The 23,227-nt window shown below is 37.7% G+C and overlaps 4 protein-coding genes across 6 annotated transcripts; 2 read left to right on the top strand and 2 right to left on the bottom strand.

Annotated features, from left to right (window-relative positions):
• The first annotated feature begins 536 nt into the window (after positions 1–536).
• Positions 537–4,528, top strand: mrpl48 (mitochondrial ribosomal protein L48). The gene is made up of 8 exons (XM_079804642.1): positions 537–676; positions 838–890; positions 1,137–1,168; positions 3,341–3,423; positions 3,505–3,674; positions 3,861–3,963; positions 4,092–4,181; positions 4,345–4,528. The coding sequence occupies exons 1-8, from the start codon at positions 656–658 to the stop codon at positions 4,420–4,422; spliced, it is 630 nt and encodes a 209-aa protein (XP_079660768.1). The 5' UTR covers positions 537–655; the 3' UTR covers positions 4,423–4,528.
• Positions 4,529–4,836: 308 nt separating this feature from the next.
• On the top strand, positions 4,837–8,336 carry dnajb13 (DnaJ heat shock protein family (Hsp40) member B13; the record flags this gene model as incomplete). Its single annotated transcript, XM_079804015.1, has 8 exons — positions 4,837–4,904; positions 5,032–5,135; positions 6,847–7,008; positions 7,171–7,328; positions 7,392–7,505; positions 7,585–7,698; positions 7,962–8,038; positions 8,165–8,336. 8 exons carry the CDS (start codon positions 4,837–4,839, stop codon positions 8,334–8,336), a joined length of 969 nt encoding a protein of 322 aa, XP_079660141.1.
• Positions 8,337–8,384: 48 nt separating this feature from the next.
• ucp2 (uncoupling protein 2) lies at positions 8,385–12,754 on the bottom strand. The gene is made up of 8 exons (XM_079804641.1): positions 12,592–12,754; positions 12,345–12,479; positions 11,450–11,681; positions 10,875–11,088; positions 10,563–10,757; positions 9,017–9,118; positions 8,756–8,936; positions 8,385–8,672 (listed from the first exon to the last, which is right to left on the bottom strand). Exons 3-8 carry the CDS (start codon positions 11,573–11,575, stop codon positions 8,558–8,560), a joined length of 933 nt encoding a protein of 310 aa, XP_079660767.1. The 5' UTR covers positions 11,576–11,681; positions 12,345–12,479; positions 12,592–12,754; the 3' UTR covers positions 8,385–8,557.
• Positions 12,755–14,120: 1,366 nt separating this feature from the next.
• Positions 14,121–17,527, bottom strand: ucp3 (uncoupling protein 3). Of its 3 annotated transcripts, none has more exons than XM_079804638.1 (8): positions 17,085–17,527; positions 16,789–16,925; positions 16,479–16,681; positions 15,927–16,134; positions 15,626–15,823; positions 14,956–15,057; positions 14,699–14,879; positions 14,121–14,597 (listed from the first exon to the last, which is right to left on the bottom strand). In XM_079804638.1, exons 3-8 carry the CDS (start codon positions 16,602–16,604, stop codon positions 14,483–14,485), a joined length of 930 nt encoding a protein of 309 aa, XP_079660764.1. In that variant the 5' UTR covers positions 16,605–16,681; positions 16,789–16,925; positions 17,085–17,527; the 3' UTR covers positions 14,121–14,482. The 3 variants fall into 3 exon arrangements, with proteins under 3 accessions (XP_079660764.1, XP_079660765.1, XP_079660766.1); XM_079804639.1 differs by having other exon boundaries at positions 17,070–17,266; XM_079804640.1 differs by lacking the exon at positions 16,789–16,925 and having other exon boundaries at positions 17,085–17,221.
• Between the last annotated feature and the right edge of the window lie 5,700 nt (positions 17,528–23,227).

Genomic DNA, 23,227 nt, shown 5'->3' with positions numbered 1-23,227 from the left:
TGAGCAAGCGAGCGGAATGTATATATGTGGAAATAAGGCGGGACTCCAAGCATGTTAGATTGATCTCTGCAAGCGCCACGTCACGTTCCTAGCGTCATTTGCTCGCTGCATCATTGCATTCCGTTAACCCTTGAACTGTGAACAGGGGAGTAGGGAGACTTTTTCAGGATTAAATGATTCGGTTGCTGGCCATTTTAATACATTATACAATGATATTTAAATGGGTATATATTACACTAATGCTTGCTTTCAGTGCCAGTGGTTATTTATGACTATTTCACATAGATAGTGTAGAACCATTTGATATTAGAACCGTTTTGTAAATGCTCTCTTTCAAATTAATATATTTTTTATTTTTAAATGAATATTTCATAATGTTTTTCTAAGCCTAATGATAACTTCTGAATGCTAAAGGAAGTGAATCATACTGATTTTAACTCCATTTGACATGACAAAACCTGCATCAATTTCCAAACTAGTGTGACGCCTTTGCTCCAGCTGGTGGCAGTAATGTGCCGAACGAGCGTGAATTCACCCTGCTGGAATCCGTGAAGAAGATCGCGCTCAGTACATGCGCTTATCGGGGTGATATTTACGGGGTTTGGCCGCTTATTTTTTAAACGTTACTATTGGATTCATATATCAACGTGAAACAATGAACTATTTACTGAATAAGGTGTAGTATTTAGAGTATGACGTCTTAATTGTCGGTTTGTCACTGTATTATTAGTATGTTGTTGACGTGCCAAGGTCATTAACATTAATGATTTAGATTATCCCAAAATAATTATAATTTTTTGGTTTGTGACATTAGTTTGTGTCATTCTTTTGCATCAGGTTTTTCTTCTTCAGAACACACGGGCGCTGTTGTGTGCAGCATCATCGGTCCAGTAAGTGTCACCTATCTATCTATCTATCTATCTATCTATCTATCTATCTATCTATCTATCTATCTATCTATCTATCTATCTATCTATCTATCTATCTATCTATCTATCTATCTATCTATCTATCTATCTATCTATCTATCTATCTATCTATCTATCTATCTGTCTATCTGTCTGTCTGTCTGTCTGTCTGTCTGTTTGTCTGTGTATTATTAAAACTGATCATTGTTTTTTTCTGTAATGTCACAGAAGTCAAGTGTTAACTACACAGATGCCTTTGGGTAAGAGCAATACATTTGTTCTCTGTTTAATTTTCATTCATATGTACACTATATTGCCAAAGGTTTAGGGACCATACCCAAACTGTTCCCACAAAGTTGGGAGCATGGAATTGTCCAAAAGGTCTTGGTATGCTGAAGCATTAGGAGGTCCTTTCTCTGAAATGAAGGGGCCAAGCCCAACCCCTGAAAAAACAACCCCACATCATAATTCCCCCTCCACCAAACTTTACACTTGGCACAATGCAGTAAGGCAACCGCCAGTCCCAGGGGAATAAGTGAACAAGATGAGAGTTACATTTTAACGAAGATTTTGTTAAAATGGCTATTGCTGCATCATGTTTTATTGGTTTAATTAGGCATTCATAAACGCTTTGAAGATGATGTGCCACGGTATCAGTGTCGTGCATGACATTGTTATCTTGGGCACTTCAAAATATGTTTATCATTCTAGATACCTTAATATCCAAATTGTTTAGATTTTTAGAATGCACATTAGCTTCTTTTCCATCTATCAGTGCAATTCTACAATACTGCGTGTAAATTCGATCTGGTTTTCGCATTAATCATCTGTGCAAGCAGCAGACGGGCCGAATAAAAATGCATGTTCACTCTCTGGCAGGAGGTTGGGCTTATGGAACAGCGGAATACGGCGGTGACCATGGTTACCCCTGTACACAAAGCAGCTCTGTGCGAGCGCAACTTTCTGTTTCTGGTCGTAACCGAGAGAGAAAAAGGCAACCAGTAGGCCTATTTACATTTTTAAATAGCCATTCAGATTTTTGTATTTGCTTTAGTGTTTATCAAACAACTGCAAATATTTAAATAGGCCTACTTACATTTTCAGTGTTTTTACACTTATAAAGTTATTTGCATTTTAATCTGGACTAAAACATGCCAGCTCAGAACAGTATTCTCTATTATTATAATTATTATTACTATACTATTCTCTATTGTAATTTTAATAACCCATTGGCAGGTGTTTTTGCTTTATTAAAGAGGTCATGAATTGAGAAATCAACTTTCCCTTTAGCTTTTGATATATAAAAGGTCATGGTAAATTGGTAATATAAGAATATCCTGTAAGTTTCAGAGCTGAAAACTTCCTTGTTAGTCAAAGAAAAGCTTTTATAGACACCAGGCCCAGCAAACGATCGATTTCAGAATATGCCACACCTTGACATCATTGTGTGGTGAAACACCACCTCAACAGAAGAAGAATAACGCCTGATTCTGTAGCCCCGCCCACCGACTCGTGCCACTAACATGACATAGGCCTACATAGAGCTAAACCGCATCAAATTTTTAAGCAGTAAACATACCACATAACTTAATTCGGATTCCAATAATATGAATGCATGGATGAACTTTATTTTTAATGAATATCCAGCTCGCGTGGGGAAGAAATTCCACGTCTGTTCCTTCATTTAACCACGGATTCATTTGTAAACGAGACTGGATTTGCAGACAGGATGAGATTACATGAATGATTGAAGCATCACACTAATGTGAGTGAAAAATGTTTTTTATATGTGATTGTATTGCATTCTTACAGATCGATGGATTCTGTGTACGTGTCTAACAGAACAAACCTTTATTTGTGGTGTTGTTGGTTCATTGCGATTCGGGATCAGACTCGGACATGTATGGGCCAGTGTTCGCAAAGCACAACCGGGGCTGTGTTTTTCAGACGGGCTACCAAAACATAAGCCCGTTCTGCCGACGGGCTATCTTAAATAGTGAAATAACATTCCTTTCTTGATGTGCAATGTTCAGTCTCTTGACTTGATATTTGAAGGGCGTGCGTGCAGTGGGTGTGTGCGTGTGTGTGTATAAAAACTGAGCGTTTCTTGAGAGAGCCTCAAAACCAGGGCAGAAAATAGCCTATTACTTATTCATTATGATGTTTTTTTTATTGTAAAAACCACGCAAACATGACCTCAGACAACAGTATACATTTTTAAAAAAAGCCCCTTTAACCCCTTTATGACCCCTTTAAAGCATTTATTCACTAAATGTTGATACATTTATCTAAATGGTAGGGTCTCTTTTTGAAATCTGCTTAGGGTCCCCAAAATGCTAGGGCCGGCCCTGACTTTTGGCAATATAGTGTATGTGTGTTCAAGTATAATTCATAGCTGATGGTAATCAAGTGTCTGTTTGTTTTTTAAACAGGTGTTTTGCTGACTAACAGACAGTATAGATCAATGCCTACACATGGTATTGGAAGATACAGACATCTTCTTCCAAAAGCATTGGTAAAAACTAGTTTTTTACATCATCAGTATACAATGTTTTCACTGCCATTTAATAGCATATGCTAAATTATTTTCATTCAGCCAAAGAAGAAGAAGGACAGAATCCAGGCAAAGCAGATCAAAGCAGCGACAGCCACAGAGTTTGGTGTGCTTAATGTGTGTGTTTCAGGTTATGACATGACTCTAGTGGAACATTATTCCCAGTACATCCACAATCTCTGCAGTCACTTGGACATCAAAGTCAATGAATGGTGGGATAGAGAGAGATATTTTATAATATATTATATTATACTGTTATGTTTTAAAATCCCTATGCACACAAACTAAGACTATATTCTCAAAAGCATATTGTTTTTAATTACCACACATCATTTAACATTCTATGAAATATTGTAAGGTAACGATGAAAAGAGTCCTTTCTTATTTGTGTTTTAAAGCTATGCCCTGCCTACTAAAAGCACAGAGGTCATGGTGATGCAGGAGCAAGGCACAAAAATGTATGTAGATGGAGTCCTGAAAACCCATGAGCGTGTTGTACAGGTAGAGTGAATGCAGGAGCTTTGAGCTTGTGTTTGGTTGTATGAATAAATTACATAATTTTATTATTGCATGTAATTATTATAGGTTTCCTGTAGTCTATAACTGATTTATTGGTGATGTGCATTTAGATCAGTGAAATGAAGGCAACACTTTTTCCCATACTTGCGGAAGTTCTTCTGAAGAACCAGCCTGAGGGAGTGCAACTCTGTGTAAAGCAGGTAAGAAAATTACACTTCATAATCAATGACATTGACACTGCTCTTATTATTTATTTATCTGTCTGGCTGCATTTATGACACTCCTATCAACTGTTATGGGCTTCATTTGTTTTGTTTTGTTGTGTGTGTGTGTGTGTGTGTGTGTGTGTTTTTTTTTTTCCAGCACACTGAAGATTATCATCAAGCCCGGTTCAAAACAAGACCTGAGCTTGAGGGCCTTATTGCAAAAATTAATAATTAATGTATTATTGAAAAATGTTTTTTCATATAAAATAATGTGTGTTCTTCCATGACAGACATTTTCTACCTTGTATGCCCTGTAATAAATAAACTATTTCATGATTGTTTTCCATATCTACTCATTTTTTGTCTTGACCTGTCTTTAAACGTTGATTTGAATGCACATTGAATGCTCAATGTACTGTGCTGTAATGTTGACAGTATCAGAATATTTTTAATCTCTGTAATTAAAGGATTCAGCTGCTGTTTAATGAAAGACTGCATTGCCCAGAATTCCGTTCTCTGTTTCCATAGCAGCCTCCATTGACAACAGTAAACTAATGTTCCTTCCTATACTGACGAAATCCCGGTTTGCTTTTGTACCTTAATACTTGATATTTAAAGTGTAAAATCGGGTTAGATAAGCGGTTAGGCAATGGGCAGAGACTATTACGCTATTTTGGAAATAAACCGCCACGCCACTGATGCTGACATAAAGAAGGAGTAAGTTACGTTTTGTTTAATTCGTAAGTAGTTTTGTAAATAGATACTCAATTAGAAGCAGATAAAACTAGCCTTCATTTTGAGGACTCGTTTGCTAGCAGCATATTGTTTTTTATTTTGGTGTCAGGTACCGGCGGCTCGCGCTGAAGCATCATCCGCGCAGCTGCAGCCACGCACACGCCGCCGAGCGCTTCACACTTCTCGCGGAGGCGTTCGATGTGCTGAGCGACCGTGAGTTACGAGTTGATGAAAAAGAACTACACACTTTTTTTTAGAGAACTTTTTTTAAAATGATTATTATCATGTTATTTTTTATTACAACTATTTTGCCACAACTATAATAGCTAATTACATGCAAAGTTGTATCCCAAATGTTTTTGGTTCCCAAAAAGTTCTGGCAGGCTAGTTTATAGTTATAAGAATTCAACCTAAAAATAACAATAACGTTGTGTATAAGGTCTTATTGTTATCAAATAAAAACTCCATGTTAGTTTGTTAAATAAAAAAAATAAAAGAAAAAGAACGTTCATACAACGTAAAGATTTGGTTCCCCCCCAAATAACCAAAATAGAACCATGCACCAACGTTGCTATAGGGCGAGCGATCTGCTTTTGATGGGTGGTATTTTTTAAAGGCATAGTTCACCCAAAAATGAAAATTTTGTCATTACTTACCCTCAAGTTGTTCCAAACCTGTATGAGTTTCTCTCTTCTGTTGAAAAGAAAAGAAGATATTTTGGAGAATGTTGGTAATACAGTTGTCGGCACCCATTGTATTTCCCCCCTACTTTTGTAACTGTCTGGTTACCAACATTCTTTAAAATATATTGTGTGTTGAACAGAAGAAATGATGACAGAATTTTCATTTTTGGGTGAACTATCCCTTAAGGCAGGGGTTTTCAAACATTTTTCTAACCGAGAGAAACATTAAATATACAAAGTAACTGTCATTGATATCATGATTACAGAAATCTTTAGAAAATGTAAATGTAATTATTTCCATTATATAATATATTTATAAATAAATATTATAATTATTTGGTTTTATTAATTTATTTGCATATTTAATAAAAATTAAAATAAATCTCTGAACTTTTTCACAGACCCCCTAGCACCAGTTTGAATAAGTGTTAGTTCACCCAAAAATGAAAATTAGCTCATGATTTACTCACCCTCAAGTCATCCTAGGTGTATTTGACACTCTTCTTTCAGATGAATACAATCAGAGTTATATTAAAACATGTCCTGGCTAATCCAAGTTTAAGAAAAATATCAATATTTAAAACTTTACAAACTATAATCTCTAACTTCTGCTAACTGTCGTACGCGCGTTCACGAGAGACTGGCGTTCCAGCGTGAGGTAAGGCGCTCCGGTGAGAATATGTATCGCAAGAACCAAGTTTTGTTTTGCTCTATCCTCTGTGCTTCCGTGTTCTTCGCTGGAACTTATGCTCCGTCTGCGCCCCAGTCTCTCGTGAACGCGTGTATGACAGTTAGCAGAAGTTCGAGATTACAGTTTGTAAAGTTTTAATATTTTTCTTTCACAAACACATCGCTTCAGAAGGCCTTTATTAACCCCCCTGGAGCCGTGTTGATATCTTTTATGATGGATAGATGCACTTTTATGGACTTCAAAACAGAAACAGCCATTCACTGCCATTATAAAACTTGGAGGAGCCAGGATATTTTTTTAAATAACTCCGAATGTATTCATCGGAAAGAAAAACGTCATGTACACTACACTTATGACTTGAGGGTGAGTAAATCATAGGCTAATTTTCATTTTTGGGAGAACTATCCCTTTAAGGTGTCATGTAAATATTAAATGATATGAGCAACGTTGCACAGTACTATCCTGTACTATGGTCCTGCCACTGTATTGTGTAAAGAAACATTTAGTTGTTTCCTGGCAAGTTGGTGATGGCCTTTCTCATCCAATGCAGCACGTAAAAAGGCCACTTATGATAAATTTGGAGAGGAGGGTTTAAAAGGAGGAATCCCATCTGAGCTGGGAGTGAATGGTGCCTGGTCTTCAGGATATGTCTACCATGGAAATGCAGATGAAACATTCCGACAGTTTTTCGGAGGAGATAATCCTTTTGCAGGTATTATTTTTTTTTAAACTGGGTTATTATTTCTCAAACAATTTCTATAATGAGAAACAATCTGGTGCAATCAAGTTATACATTTACAATTTTCATAATACCATGGTGTTTTGAAGAATCCAAGCTCTGGTTAGTAATCATTTGCTTACTCTTCCTCCATAGATTTCTTCACTGGTGATGGCAGTGAGGTCAACACAGCTTTTCAGAGCCTGCGTGGGCAAAAAGAAAAACTACAGGATCCACCAATAGAGAGAGACCTTCATCTTGCCTTGGAGGACCTTTATTATGGATGCACTAAAAAAATTAAAATATCCCGTAGGGTAAGTTCTGCAGACAGATAAAATCATATGAACTAATGAGAAATTAATTGTTTGATGATACAGGTCATGAATGAAGACGGACACACATCCAGCATCAGGGACAAAATTTTAACCTTCACCATAAAAGCAGGATGGAACGAAGGGACACGGATCCAGTTTCCAAAAGAGGGAGACCAGGCATGACAGAGCACATCAGTTTAGTTTTGTCGTAGTTGTAAATTGATCTTGGTCATCACAGAATGCTTTTTCTTCTCAGGGACCAAACAACATCCCAGCAGATATTGTGTTCATCATACGGCAAAAGCATCACCCACGCTTTGTACGCCAAAATGATGATCTGTACTACACAGCAAATATTTCTCTTGAGCAGGTGAGAAACATATTTTTAGCATAGCATTCCAGCACATTTAGATAGACTTCATATCTTTTCAAGCTCTAATAGATTAGGACCAGAGAGACTTTCAATCTAGTGTTCTTGCTGAACATATGAGGTCTCTATTGGATCAACATGTTAAAAATGTATAGTTCCACTTTAAATTTCTCTTTGTTAATTGAATTGACAATATTTAAGTTTAATAAATGTAACTAATTTGTACATGTCTTTGAATATATACGTGTATGGTAACTCTACAGGCTTTGACTGGTTTCTCAGTAGAAGTTGAGACACTAGATGGCAGGCTTCTCAACATCCCTATTAATGACATTGTGCAGTGAGTAAAATATTTCCTTCTTTTTAACATACACTGATCAGCACATGTTTATATGTTGCTCAGTAGAATTTCTGAACATAGTTTTCATATTTAAGATGGTTGCATTTTAATTTCTTTATACTACAGCCCTCAGTACACCAATGTTGTGACCGGGGAGGGAATGCCGCTAGCCAACAGCCCATCCGAGAGAGGCGACCTGATCATTCGCTTCGTTACACATTTCCCAGAGAAGCTCTCGCCTGAAAAGAAACAGCTTCTAAAACAAGCCCTCTCATCAAAACTAATCCAGACTTCTTAAAGTCCAGTCATTAGAAAATGTTGATTCTGAGGATTAAACACTTGAATGCAAAAATGTTTAAGAACCTAATTTTATTTCACAGATTCGGAATGACAGAAGAACCATGTAAAAAAGCCAAAGAACAAATTTAATAGACATGTAAACAAGTCACACAGAAAATCTAAAGTCAAGAGAAGGTTAGAACCACATCAGCAAAGCTCAACTAACTGCTTTCTCTGCTTTTAAAGAGGAGTGACCCAGTTATGGCGAGCTGCCATCATGGCCCGTTTCAGCTGTTCATAGGTGACAAACATAACCACGTTCCAAGAGCCCAGCCTCAGAAACGATGGCATGAATCTTAAAAGAAAACAAACAGATGTCAATTCTACATTCATCCTCCAATCATTACAGTAAAGCTATAGCTGATAAAGAAAACTGACCCCTTGTAAAAAGCCTTTGGTCCCTCTTTAGCTAGCATGGCTACAGCACAGTTGAGGGCGCCGCTGTACTGGCCCTGGGCGGAGTTCATGTATCTTGTCTTCACAACATCAACCGGAGAAGCAATAACCGTAGTGCAGAAACCAGCACCAAATGCAGATGTGAAGTGGCAGGGAAGATCATCTGTGAAGAGGAGCAGCTATGAATATCTTTCATAGTCTGACACTTAAGTTTGCAATACTTTTTCTGCAGCCTCATCTTACCAGTCATCAGCGATGATTTTAGGAGTGCATCTTTGATGAGGTCATAGGTCACCAGCTCAGTGCAGTTTACAATGGCATTACGGGTGATGTTTGGGCCAGTTCCTTTAAGAGGATAGAAGGGTAGTATAAATTAGAACGAGGAGATAAGTAAACAAATGTATGATACAAAATTTTAGTTTATGCACTTAAGTTCATAAACGAAAATTATTATTATTAGTTTACTTATTTAATATAATAAACTTGTAATGTCATAAAATTACTACGACATTACAAGTTATTTTATGACATTAGTAGTAAAGTAAATAAAAGCATTAAAGGGTTAGTTCACCCAAAAATGAAAATTATGTCATTAATTACTTACCCTCATGTCGTTCGACACCCGTAAGACCTGCGTTCATCTTCGGAACACAAATGAAAGATATTTTAGTTGAAATCCGATCGCTCAGAAAGGCCTCCATTGGCACAATGCACGTTACACTCTCAAAACCCATAAAAGGTACTAAAGACGTCGTTACAAAGTCCATCTCACTACAGTGGTTCTACAATAACTTTATAAAGTGACGAGAATAGTTTGTGCGCAAAAAAAACCTAAATAACGACTTATATCATGACCGATTTCAAAACAAGGCATCATGAAGCTTCGAAGCGTTATGAATCAGTGAGTCGATTCAGCGGTTTGAATCGCCAAAGTCACGTAATTTCAGCAGTTTGGCGGTTTGACACGCGATCCGAATCATGATTCGACTCGCTGATTCATAACGCTTTGAAGCTTCATAATGCATCATTTTGAAATCGGCCATCACTATACAAGTCGTTATTTAGGTTTTGCGCACAAACTATTCTCGTCGCTTTATAAAGTTATTGTAGAACCACTGTAGTGAGATGGACTTTGTAATGACGTCTTTAGTACCTTTTACAGGTCTTGAGAGTGTACCGTGCATTGTGCCAATGGAGGCCTTTCTGAGCGATCGGATTTCAACTAAAATATCTTCCTTTGTGTTCCGAAGATGAACGGAGGTCTTACGGGTGTCGAACGACATGAGGGTAAGTAATTAATGACAGAATTTTCATTTTTGGGTGAACTAACCCATTTTTTAGAAATGTAAAGATTCAAAAAGTATAATTTTTTATAAAATAAATGTAATGAATAAACTTAAGAGTATATTAACTACATTTGTTTTTATAAAAAAAAAAAAAAGAAGTTATGCGATTATTATTATTATTATTAGTTTATTAACTACATTGTTACACATTATATAGTTCATATTATAACTATTTTATATACATTTTATAAATAAAATGTAAACTATTAAAGTTTAACTACATTTATGTTTATAAAAAAATATAAGTAATTACTTTAATTTATAATAAATTAATGCATAGATCATTGTCAAGTTTAATTTATTTATATAAAATTGAATTATTAATAATTAAAACAAAGTATAACAAAAGTACAGTTTAATATATAAATTATAATAAATAACATTTAAAATGTACAGATTAAAACAAATAAATACAACATTGACTTGAGTGGGCCCAAGCTCACCTTTCCACAAACCACGAAACCCCTCTTCCTTTGCAATGGTCCGATATGCATCCATGGTGCCATGGTAACGTTTACTGGCCCCGGCACTGATCTGGGCCTGAAACCGTACCTTCACCACATCAGTGGGTTGGGCCAAAGCCACTGCCATGGCTCCAGTCGTACATCCGGCCATCAACCTACTGCCAATCCCCACATCTAATAAAGGAAAATTATAGATTGGAAATGGGGTTAATACGAGAGGTCTTGCATAACAAATAGTTTCCGATCATCTCGGCAAACAAGTGTAGAGCACATGTCAAGGAGTGAACTTACGATCTGAGCCTTTGTTGTAGAACTGCTTGACTGAATCGTAGAGGCCAATGCGTACAGAGGCAAAGCTCATCTGACGCTGCAGTCCTGCAACCAACCCGCTGTAGAGACTGCGCGGCCCCTCGACACGCACCATGGTGCTGATCGTGCCAAACACGCCACGATATTTCACCGGACCATGGCCTGTGTTCGCAGGACCTTTGGTCTCCCCTTGAATCTGTACAGAACAAAAGGTGGATGGAGAAACTTTACAGAATCACAGGGGAGGGAAGCAGCATCTTCAGGTTAAAAGGGTCCACAGTGATCCTGGGGCAGCAAGGACAATCATCAAGGCCTGGACCTGCTTACGTTGCTAGTGTAAAGGGAGTCAAAAGAAATATAGAGCTGACGTCAGTATGGGTGTGACTGTAAATCATCCAGCTGAAAGGAAAGATTAGTTTGTATTTGTTGCTGCAAGTTGACCTGGGTTGAGTCGTCACACGTGTCTGTTGTCTCCAGACTCAACCTCTGGCTCAGCTTTCACTCAAGCAAAGTTGTCATTTAAACTGGTTCTCAAAAGCCACACAATAAAGACTCACCTGAAGTCTAACTTTTGCTGTGTCCAGTGGAAACGTGAACAGGTCTGCAATGCAGGCTGCAGTTCCCGCACCAATAAACTTCACAGTGGCTGTAGGAGGCACATCACCAGCTTTGAATCCAACCATGTTTAGTTGAAGTCGGAATCACGGGAAGTCGGGAATGTAAAAGGTGATATGGAATGTGTTGAAAAATCAATGAAGTGAACACAAGATAGGTGGACTCCACCCTAACCTGGATAAGGAAGACATATGATGATTATTCACTCTTCTTTAAGCTTATGGCATGCATGTAATGTTTTTATAAGGGTTATTATGCAAGCTTAAGCCATTTGGGTTGGGACACTTTTTTTTTTGTTGTTGCCAGAATATATTTATTAAGTTTTATGTATGCACAAACACAAAACAAACAACAACAATGCCTATCAGAAAGCCATCTCTGTACAAAGCAACGGTTTACAAATATTTATCACTTATCTTTAAAATTAAAGTATAAAATAAAAAACATGAGTTATACAAATCAGATGTTACTGGGACACATTTTTAAATTTAGTTTTAAAGTATTAATGCAAATTTAAGCCATTTGGAGTGGGACAAAGCCTGTGCTTAAGACATTTCTCTCTGACAGTCAACAGACAAAAACAGGAACATGTTCTTTTTTTTTATTTTTAGGAACATGATGTTCTTTTTGACATGCTAATCTATAAACTGACGTCATCATCCTGTTTGCATCTGTGTGCGGCTTTGTTGACTTTCTACCACACAAAGGAACTTCAGCAACAAAGGAAGTACGGATACGCACAAAGTGCGAGATTATATAGTGCTTACACGATATTAAATCAACTATAACACTATAAAATATAAAACAAAAACAAATAAACAATTTTGGAAAACTTACCGGTTTGGATGAGAACTTCAAGATTCTCTAAAAGCATCTCTTTGGTTGAAAGTACTTTCAACTCGTATTTTGTTACCGTGTTTTTCCATAAAGAAACGTTTAGAACCCGTACAAATCAAAAACATACTCCAAAGTCTGAAAGACAGAAAATTACATACAGTTCAGCATCACTTCAAATAAACAAAGAAAAAGCATTCGCTAGTAGCGAGGAGAGTCTATTCGTAGGATGTAAGATCACACTACTCACCGTGAACAAAAATGTATAAAGTGTCTATGAATAAAAGTTTTTACTGGGGGGAAAAATAACTAACTTGGAAAGCAAACAGTTAAAAATCCACAGGTGCTCTGCTCTGTTTCCAACGCCGCATCGACCCTTTTAAACTCCAGCGAGGAAGTCACGTGATACATGTGGTGCGTCATAACTCGTCGCATAAGTTAACGCCTCTGTTGCGGACTTTACTGATAAACACCGATTTCCAACGTTCGCCTTCTTCCATTTTAAACTAGAAACCTATGTGTTATTTGAATAAGTTTATCACCATACGAAAACGACGTTTTTTTACATACCAGGTAAATGCTGCTAAACGTTCGCACAAGTAACGTTACAAAAACATAACGGACGGCAGTCACTCTATTTTAAAATAGACCGGGGTTTGTTGTCACAACGAGGGCTCAGGTCAAAAGACTATTATAAAATTGTGCATTTTCTCTAGTTTAAATTTGTCGAATGTTGGTTTAATATTATGGTGTTTCATGAATCGTTTTGTGTTTCGTAATTTTTTAACTTAGCCTGTGACAACATGCCAAGTAGCCTATGTGGTTTTACACATATGAACATGACTTGCAAAAACAAATCTATTCTGAAAAAAATCTTCCTTGGAGTAAACGTGGGACAACTAGCCCCAGACTCCCCATTTGACTGAAACGCTGAGTCATTCTGAATCATTGTGATGTAGTTGCACATATGTTATTCATAAAAGAGCACTTTCAGCTCTCCCTTTTTTCAAGACGCATCCCCTGGATTTGCTTTTTCACATAGATTGGTATTTGCTGCAAAAGCTGTTCATGTTTGTTTTTATTTTTTGTCAGTTTCAATGAATTCATCTTAATATCCTCGTAGCTGAGTTTTTTTCCTGAAATACAAGAACCAAAAGCATCTCAAGTAGCCTACACATACTTTAACTGAACTCACTATTATCGAAGACAAAGTTGCTGGTTAAGTTTCATGGAGGTATCGCAGAACTATGTTGGAGAACGTCCAACCTCAAGGCAAAAGAAAATAATTGTGTTCACTTGAGAGATGGGTTAAATCCTGCAGTGACACGTGCTTTATGAACTGCACACTGTTGCTTATTATTGTGTGACTATCAGGCCTGATCTCAGGTCAATTCAAGGGTCACATATGCACAGCGGTCTTCAGTGAGCATCAGGTATCTCTTCTGTCACACACCCTTGTCTTCCTTTTTTGTCACCCACAATTCACAGGTTTGCATTTGTCTTTGATTGTTGATTAGGTACATGCACTTCATCTTTCCCTCAAGTGAACTTCACAGCTCCGTTCTAACGAAGAATAGGTCAGCATGAGAGCTCGGAAAAGCAATTTGAAGACACTTTATAATCCTTTGTCACGTGGAAGCCATTTGTGACAGGCTCTCTGTTGATTTGATCATTGACTGAACCTGATTAAATGACTCTTAGGCATGTGATCTAAATGAGTTGTATGTTCCTGTTTTGAAACTTAAAACAATTTAGACCTTTTATCAAAGGAAATAGGTATATGATAAAAAAAACTTTATTTTCCAATAATGTACAGTTTACAATTTATAGTATAAATATACATTCATTCATTAGAGCTATGGACCCGTTTTCATGACAATTTAAAAGCACATACATAAACAGTGAACTCTGATGCTAATACCACCTCTGTCAGTGTACCAGGACACTGAAACTAAGACAAAATGTGCACATTTTGCTTTATCAGCCATGCATCTCATGATTTTTGGTGACTCATCTTTCATTTTTGATGAGCTTGACCTTTGGCCTTTTTTTCAGTGATAAGACTTAACCGTGAATCCCTCTGTATTTGCTCTCTCTCTCTCTGTGTTTAATCAATATCAGAAGATACTGACAATGTCCATTCAGAAAGGTGACTCCCATGAGTGATGCATTCTGGTCATACATCTCTTGATTTGCTCGTAGGAGACGAACATCACAATGTTCCAGGATCCCAGGCGCAGGAAGGAGGGCATGAAGCTATTGGGGAAGATGAAGATGGCACATTCATGGTACTGAAAATAAGAATGTGTGGATTGTTCTACATAAATAATGGTTTACAGCATTATGATTTTTCTTACCCCTTATAAAAAGCTGCTGGTCCCTCTTTGGTCAGCATAGTGAGGGCACAGTTAAGTGCACTGCGGTACTGGCCTGTAGATGAGTTCATGAAACGGGTCTTTACCACGTCTACTGGAGACGCCACAATCGTGGTGCAGAAGCCAGCGCCGAATGCAGCAGTAAAGTGGCACGGTAGGTTATCTAAACAGGGCACACGTGTTAGACAACAAGTACATGAAAGTTACCATAATGAAAGCATATTCATATGGTAGCGTACCTGTCATGAGGCCGTATTGTAATATGAGATCCTTGATGATGTCGTAAGTGACCAGCTCTGCGCAGTTCACAATTGCGTTCCTTGTGATGTTTGGCATGCAGCCTAAAATAGAGAAACACACGCATGTTTATCTCCACTAGAATGAATGGCATGTGAAAGCAGAACTTAAAGGGATAGTGCATTGAAAAAGAATTTTTTTTGTCATAATTTACCCTCATGTTGTTTCAAATCTGGATGACTGTATTTTGTCTGTGTATTTTTATCCATACAATGAAAGTCAGTTGGGTCCAATGTACTGTTATTTTAGTATTAATTAATATTTAGAATTAGCTTTTATTTTCAGTTTTCATTTTGATTTGAACTTTTTAGTCATTTTGTTATGTACTTTGGTCATTTTTATAACTTTTTTTTATTTATTTAGCTTTAATTAATTTTTTATTTCAGTTTTAGTTTTTGTAATTTTAATATATTTCAGTGTAAGTTTTTCATCTATTATTTATATTTTATTCAGTTTCAGCTTTATTTGACTTTTAGCTATAACAACACTGGTTTGGACCCCAACGTACATTGTGTGGACAAAAACAACAGAAGCATTCTTCAAAATATCTTCTTTGTTCCAGAGAAAGAAATTCAAACAGGTTTGGAACTAAATGAGGATGAGTAAAAATACCTTTCCATAGCCCCCGAACTCCCTCGTCACGGGCAATAGTCCGATATGCATCCATTGTGCCATTGTATCTTTTTAATCCATCAGACTGACGCACTTGAGCCTGGAAACGCACTTTTACGACATCTGTGGGCTGTGCAAAAGTGACAGCCATGGCCCCAGTGGTGCAGCCGGCCAGCAGGCGAGTCACAATGCTCGCGTCTGAGAAGAAAAGAGCGAGAGAAAAAAAGAAAAAAAAAGAAGAGAGTGTTAGCCTGTCTATAATCATTTCTGTCTCTATTTAAACAAACAGTTTGATACTCACTCTCAGATCCTCTGGAGTAGAATTGCTTCATTGAGTCATAAAGACCGATACGAACAGATGCAAAGCTCATCTGTCGTTGCAGTCCTGCCACCAGGCCATTGTACAGACTCCTTGCACCCTCTGTACGCACCATAGTGGTGATGGTGCCATATACTCCACGATATTTCACCACGGCTGATCCTGATGCAGCTATAGACTCTCCCTGGATCTGAAATAAGATTTTTGTTGTTATTTGAGTGTTTCAGACATAATGTAAATGCAATTCTTACCCCGTGTTTCACATACAAGGCAAGTCTAGTCCCAGACTAAAATGCATGTTTGAGCTGTCTTAACTGAAAGCAACTTGCACTGAAATATCTTATAATACGGCAGTGCCATTGCCAAGATGAACACCAGTAATGAAAATAAAAAAGCTACTTAAATGTTTAAATTACCTAATTGAACTAAGGTCTAATCCTGGCTCAGTCCTTGTCTATGAAACAATAATGACCAACACTGTGCCTTAATGTATAAAAAATGATATACTTTATGCAATGCTTTTTAAGTCCTCACCTGAAGTCTCACTTTTGCTGTGTCCAGGGGGAAAGTGATCAGGTCAGCAAAACATGCTGCCGTACCGGCTCCAAAAAACTTGACAGTGGCAGTTGGTGGCAGGTCGGTAGGTTTTATTCCAACCATTTTTTTGTGCTTCTGACAGGAGAACCCGCAGCAAGAGAATTTAACTTTCTTTTATAGAGCTTCTTGTGTTTCCCCACCTGAGGGAGAATAAGAAGCAGACCAAAAGTGGTTAAGATTCATCATCTCAAATGAATCTTGATTCAGATTGAAGAATTCTAAAATAAACGTTTAGGCTTCAATTTACCTCAGCGGACCGCTGATTCACGATCAAGTTTCTTCCAAAAGAATAACTCTCTTGTCTTTTGTTTTAAATGTTTCAACACATTTGGCCATACAAAATTGTGGCTCAATGTCCCAAAGCAGCATTCCAGCAGCACAACACTACAGAGAAATATTTAAGATCAATAACCGTTGATTGGTGATTATAGAAAAAGCTGTAAACTTAATATCTCTCATTACTTCAGCTCTGGCTACACAGAAACATATAAATTAGCGCACAACATTGTGTGAAATATAATAACATACATTGTGCTCACCAACCTTGCGGTAATATGAAATTGTTAGTCCTGATAGAAAGCAAAGTAATTATTTCCATCCGGGGGTTAATCCAGCAAGTGTGTTTTCCACCTGAGTATGATGGAACCGGTCTGTCAAACGCTGAATTTATAGGCACATGTGCCGGTTGCAGCCAGTCCCATGTATTCCTTTCATCACACGACTCTAATTTTAACTTTATGTGGCGGGAGAATGTGAACACTTGTTTACTAGCTAGTAGTCTGTTTTCTGTTCTCCAAATTAAAGGTACACACCTATCAGTAAAATTAAAATAAAAAAAGGGAAAATATTGGAAATAGTTTCTTGTGCATGTCCATTTAAAATTATTCATTTTATTGTTCATTTATTGTATTTTTACAAAAATAGATGTTCATAAACACATGGGCCTCAGTCATATGTTGCTGTACCAGCGCCGTCACCTTTCCCCCACTTCCCAAAACATCTTTGGGGGAATGTTGCACTGTAATCTCAGTGTGATCCCATTGGCTCCTGAGGGGATATGTTCATCCTATCAGAGAGGGGCTTGTCACCTTGACTTAAGCACCTAGGAATAATTTCAGTTCTGCTTTTTATATAGAAGGGATCAGTGTTTCAAGTAATGTTGGCATCAGTTTATTAAAAAACAATGTTTTTTTCCATCCATCTTTTCTTTGCAGACCAATGCCTTTCCGTAAATATGCCTGACATCCATGCCAGAGGAAAACAATATGTACCAAGAAGCTGCTCCGCCCCAAACTTGTTTAAGTTGTATAAGCTGTTCGGGCAACGCCACTCTTTACAGCCAATCTGTACATGTCTCGGAGTGGGAGGGTATGTGCGCATCTGCTAACAGTAAATCAGGAACCTTCGTAGTCCGGATGAATCCGGATCAGGTCTAGACCTGATCGCACAAAAAATAAAGTATATTTTAAAGCCATTTTAAGGACATTACACATTACAATGAAAAAAAAAGTGTATCATATTTTTCATAATTTTCATGAAAAAAAATATATCCCTCCCCCGTTCATTATCATTTTTTAGCTTTGGCTTTGAACAAATGCAGTTACGTGACAGTGGCATTATCATGTTTCAATAAACGGTGAGAAATATTTGCTTTCTTGACCTGCCATCTTAAAGCTGCAGTAGGTGCAAGATCAGCAGAAAAATAAAAGCAAAATATTCAACAATGTTTGTGTGAGTACATGAGATCAGGACATTCAACTTAGGAAAGTACTGCGTTATTATGATATTTCTGTCTGAACTGCCACATCAGCTATTGCACCATTTAAATAAACAACCTGCTGATGATTGCTACCGGCATTCCCACCAGGAATGTGTGACAAATGAGCTCCTAGAATAGGTTTGCATCACTGGCTAATAGAGGCATGTGATTTCCACCTTTGTAAACCTTGATCACAGCCAAACCGTGTTATGTTCTTACCTTCTGTATTTTCAAGATTTGTTTGTATGTGTGCTTTTGTCTACTCTTGAATCACTTGCACCCTTTTCTGCATTGTTTGGTCTGTAATCTACCTCTGCTGTCTGCATCCAGCTAGAACCAGTTTCTTCGATGTACCCTGTGATCTCTCAGCTTCTGAAAGAGGTAAACAAACCCCTGTGTCCTGCCAGACACACTCACACCGCCCACTACTGAAAGCAGATACATCCACGACTGACGCAGACGCAGACATCAATTCATGCCTACCATAGACAGCTGCCGCTGAGACTTGCCTTGTGTATGATTACATATTTCCTCTGAAAGGAACAGGCACATCTATAAATATACCTCCCTCCATTTAAGCAAAGGTCAGTAGGTCACACTCGGTCTATGGAAAGGCAAATAACTCATCAAAACTCCATATGTGGTCATTCATCAGTGGCCCACAAAAAGTATTTGGACACATAAAATGTCTGAATGGCAGATAAAATATCAAATCAAGTGGCATCAAGCTAGATCTTTTCTACTAATTCATACAATTTTAAGCAGCATAATAATAAAATAAGATTTAATACACAGGAGAATTTCAGGCCTTTTTTTACATTACAGGAATTTGAATCATGTACCGCTAGTGATTTTCTTGACCTCCTGAAGGTCCTAAAAGATGCATTTATAATCCTGACCAATAAGCAGGTGCACATTAACGTCACTGCTGACTTCAGAAGGATCGTTTTCTTTTCCTCCTGTCATTCTTAAGAGTGATATTAGAGATGGCTGTCCCATCATGCCACATCATTATCTGCAGGCTATTGCCGTGTCAGTTGGCCGGGTACATGGAAATCAGTGGCACTCTAGTCATTTGTGCCCTCTTCTTTATACACTACCATAGTGACGATTCATTTTAGAATTTTCTCTGCATGACCCTCTGTAAAATGCCTTTTAGATGACTTCGGTTGAACTGAGATGTCACTTACGTGCTTTTTAATCTTAACAAGTAATTATGTGTTATCAAAACATACAATATATTGCCAAAAGTATTGGGACACCCGTCCAAATAATTGAATTCAGGTGTTCCAATCACCTCCATGGCTAAAGGTGTATAAAATCAAGCACCTAGGCATGCAGGCTGCTTCTACAAACATTTGTGAAAGAATGGATCTCAAGCGTGGTACCGCCACCTGTGCAATAAGTCCATTCATGAAATGTCCTCACTACTAAATATTCCACGATCAACTGTTAGTGGTATTATAACAAAGTGGAAACAATCGGGAACAACAGCAACTCGGCCACAAAGTGGTAGGCCACGAAAATTCACAGACCGGGGTCAGTGCCTGCTGAAGCGCACAGTGCGCAGAAGTCGCCAACTTTCTGCAGAGTCAACAGCTACAGAACTCAAACCTTTGTGTGGCCTTCAGATTAGCTCAAGAACAGTGCGTAGAGACCTTCAAGGAATGGGTTTCCATGGCGAGCAGCTGCATCCAAGCCTTACATCACCAGGTGAAATGCGTAAAGCACGCCCCCACTGGACTTTAGAGCAGTGGAGGCGTGTTCTCTGGAGTGACGAATTACACTTCTCTGTCTGTTAATCCGATTGAGGAGTCTGTGTTTGGCGGTTGCCAGGAGAACGGTATTTGCCTGACTGCATTGTGCCCAGTGTAAAGTTTGGTGGAGGGGGGATTATGATAGGGGGTTGTTTTTTAGAGGTTGGGCTTGGCCCTTAGTTCCACTGAAAGGAACACTTAATGCTTCAGCATACCCAGACATTTTGGACAATTTAATGCTTCCAACTTTGTGGGAACAGTTTGGGGATGGCTCCTTCCTGTTCCAACATGACTGCGCACCAGTGCACAAAGCAAGGTCCATAAAGACATGGATGAGCGAGCTTGGTGTGGAGCTTTACTGGCCTGCACAGAGTCCTGACCTTAATCCAATAGAACACCTTTGGGATGAATTAAAGTGGAGACTGCGAGCCAGGCCTTCTCGTCCAACATCAGTGCCTGACCTCACAAATGCGCTTCTAGAAGAATGGTCAAAAATTCCCATAAACACACTCCTAAACCTTGTGGAAAGCCTTCCCAGAAGAATTGAGGCTGTTATAGATGCAAAAGGTGGGCCAACTCCATATTAAACCCAGATTAAGAATGGGATGTCATTAAAGTTAACGTGCATGTAAAAGCAGGTGTTCATTTATTGCAATTAGAAAATATAATAAAATAAAAAACTTAAATACTATCTCCTCAGCCAGATTAATGTGCAGAGGCAATTAAATGTAAATCATGTTGCTTTTTTTTTTTTACCTTATTTTCAGGTAAAATTAAACATGAGACACTTCATGTATCAGTATATGTATCATTCTTAATGAGTGAAATACAAGGAAATATTTCAAAATAACATACCAGAAATATTTATATTGGCAGTAAATTATCAATGTCACGGTCACAGTAAATTCACAGTAAATACACGATCAATGAGAGTGCCGTGGTTACCACCAGAAGGCACTCCACCCTGGACCATTGTCTTTTCATCTAAGGACTACATTTCCCACATCACTCACTACCTGGACTTCCTTCCTGATTACATCCACCTGCACCCCATTACCTTATTAGCTTACACTTTATAAGCCTGGTCATGTCTGTCATTCATTGCGAAGTCTTGTTTAGTGTTACAACTGCAATTCTGAGCGATCTCCCTGGGTTCTTGTCTGTTGGTTTTTGGATTACTTGTTTGCCTGTGTTCCCTGCTTTGTTGTGTTTATTTGTTTGGACTGCCTGCCTGCCTGCCTGTCTGTTTTGACCTTGCCTGAACTCTTGACTACGATTGTGGGTTACCCTTTCAATAAAGCTGCTTTTGGATTCTCAATCTTCTGTCTCAGAGCAGTACGTTACAGATCAGGAAGGTCAAATGTAAAAGTTCTAATTTGGATAACAAAACAAATGTGTATTTCTCTAAATCCAAACTCCTGCTGCTGTGGGTAACAATAAGGTAACATTAGTTAACATGAACTAGCAATTATGTTAATTTTAATGTTTACTATATTATTAAAATCAAAAGTTATATCTGTTAATATTATTTAATTGTCCTGAACTAACATGAAATAACAGTGAACAGTTGACTAACGTTAACAAAGATTAATGGGGCCTGATTGTAAAGTTATTGGGTTACCCTATTGGGTGTGTGAGATGGCAAGAAACATTTTGCACGTGTCAGAGGAATGAAGAAAAATGGGGAATTGCCTGGAGTTGTGAATGTGAGGGAGATCTGGATTAACTGGTCTAGTCAGGAAATAGACGGCAGCATGTTTCATGTGTTCTTTCCTCTATGCTATATGCAAAGAAGAACACCATAATGTTCTCAGACACTGATCTGTACAAAGCAACCAAAATGTCACATGCTTGTTGTATAATTTTCAGATTGCTTGCCTATCATAAACTTTCCCAATATGCCCTGGCATGATTTAAAGCAGACTTTATGATGTGCCAATGAAATACCTGCAAATTGTGTCAGTCCACAATTCTTGTTTAAACAAAAAAGACTGTAAATCTGCTTTTATTATTTAAATGACTTACAAACCTACATGTCAAGCTCATAAACTTATGTAATTCTTGCTAAATGGCACACAGCATCTGGAAGGATTTTGGCTCCAGCCAATAGGCTTTTTTAAACACACTCTGCCCTCCTCATTATCCAAACTTCATTGAAAGGAAAAAGACCACCTCAGTACACAACACATAAATAGCTCCACTTTAATAGCTGGCGCTTTTTCTTATGCACAATAAAACAAATTATATGCATGTAATTATCCCTAGCTTATTCAGACACAAGAGTTCAGTGTGTTTCTACTCTGAAGACACTAGTTCTACCAACCTGATCTCATGAGAAAACAACTATTTTATGAGATAGCGATTACATATGAATTCATAAAATGTGATTCTTATGGAAATGTATGATATTTAGAAAAAAATAAGCATGAAGGTCCACCCCTAAACGTAATCATCAGTGTGGCACTGTGTGGACTTAATAAAATTCCCCAGTTACAGTAAGGAAATCTGATACAAATTAAACCAGGACTGAATATACAACAGACACTTTCTGTTTACCTTAATTAGGGCCTCAAATTTTACTGACCATAAATATACATAGATATTCTAAAATAAAATACTAAACTGAAAAATGTGTTTGAAGTGATGATTCACACAAACTTAAAAACCAGTAAAAGCCAAACGATCAGTTTTATTGCACTGTAACAGAAATCCGTGGTTTTACATAAAGAAAAAAAATCCTGCCAGCTGTGGTTGGCAGAATAATTCTGTAAAAATACAGTAAAAATGTAAATTCTTGCAATAAATATTCATTTAACAACATATTGTCATGATTAGTGTTTTACTTTAATTTTCATGGGCTTGGTTTGTTTCTCTTTGTTACCAGTTTTCTTTGTTCCTGCTTTTCATTAGTTCATTAGCTTTTCCATGTCATTAGTCAGGTTATTCATTATGTTACTAATTAGAGCACACCTGTTTGCATTTGAGTTCGTCACCATGTGTATTTAAGTACTAAAATAGACACGGTGTATACAGTTTGGTTTCAGAGTAAATTATTCTGAAACAGCTACTTTCCATTCACAAATCAAATCTAGACTTGACAGAGGAAGATTAGTTGGTGCTATATTTTTTGATTTGCGTAAAGCCTTTGATACAGTTAATCACAAAGTTCT

The sequence above is a fragment of the Gobio gobio genome (genome assembly GCF_949357685.1).
Source record: "Gobio gobio genome assembly, chromosome: 22".
NCBI classification, from domain to species: domain Eukaryota; kingdom Metazoa; phylum Chordata; class Actinopteri; order Cypriniformes; family Gobionidae; genus Gobio; species Gobio gobio.
The sequence above is the reverse complement of the archived record's forward strand: the minus strand, read 5'-3'. Positions and strand labels throughout refer to the sequence as shown.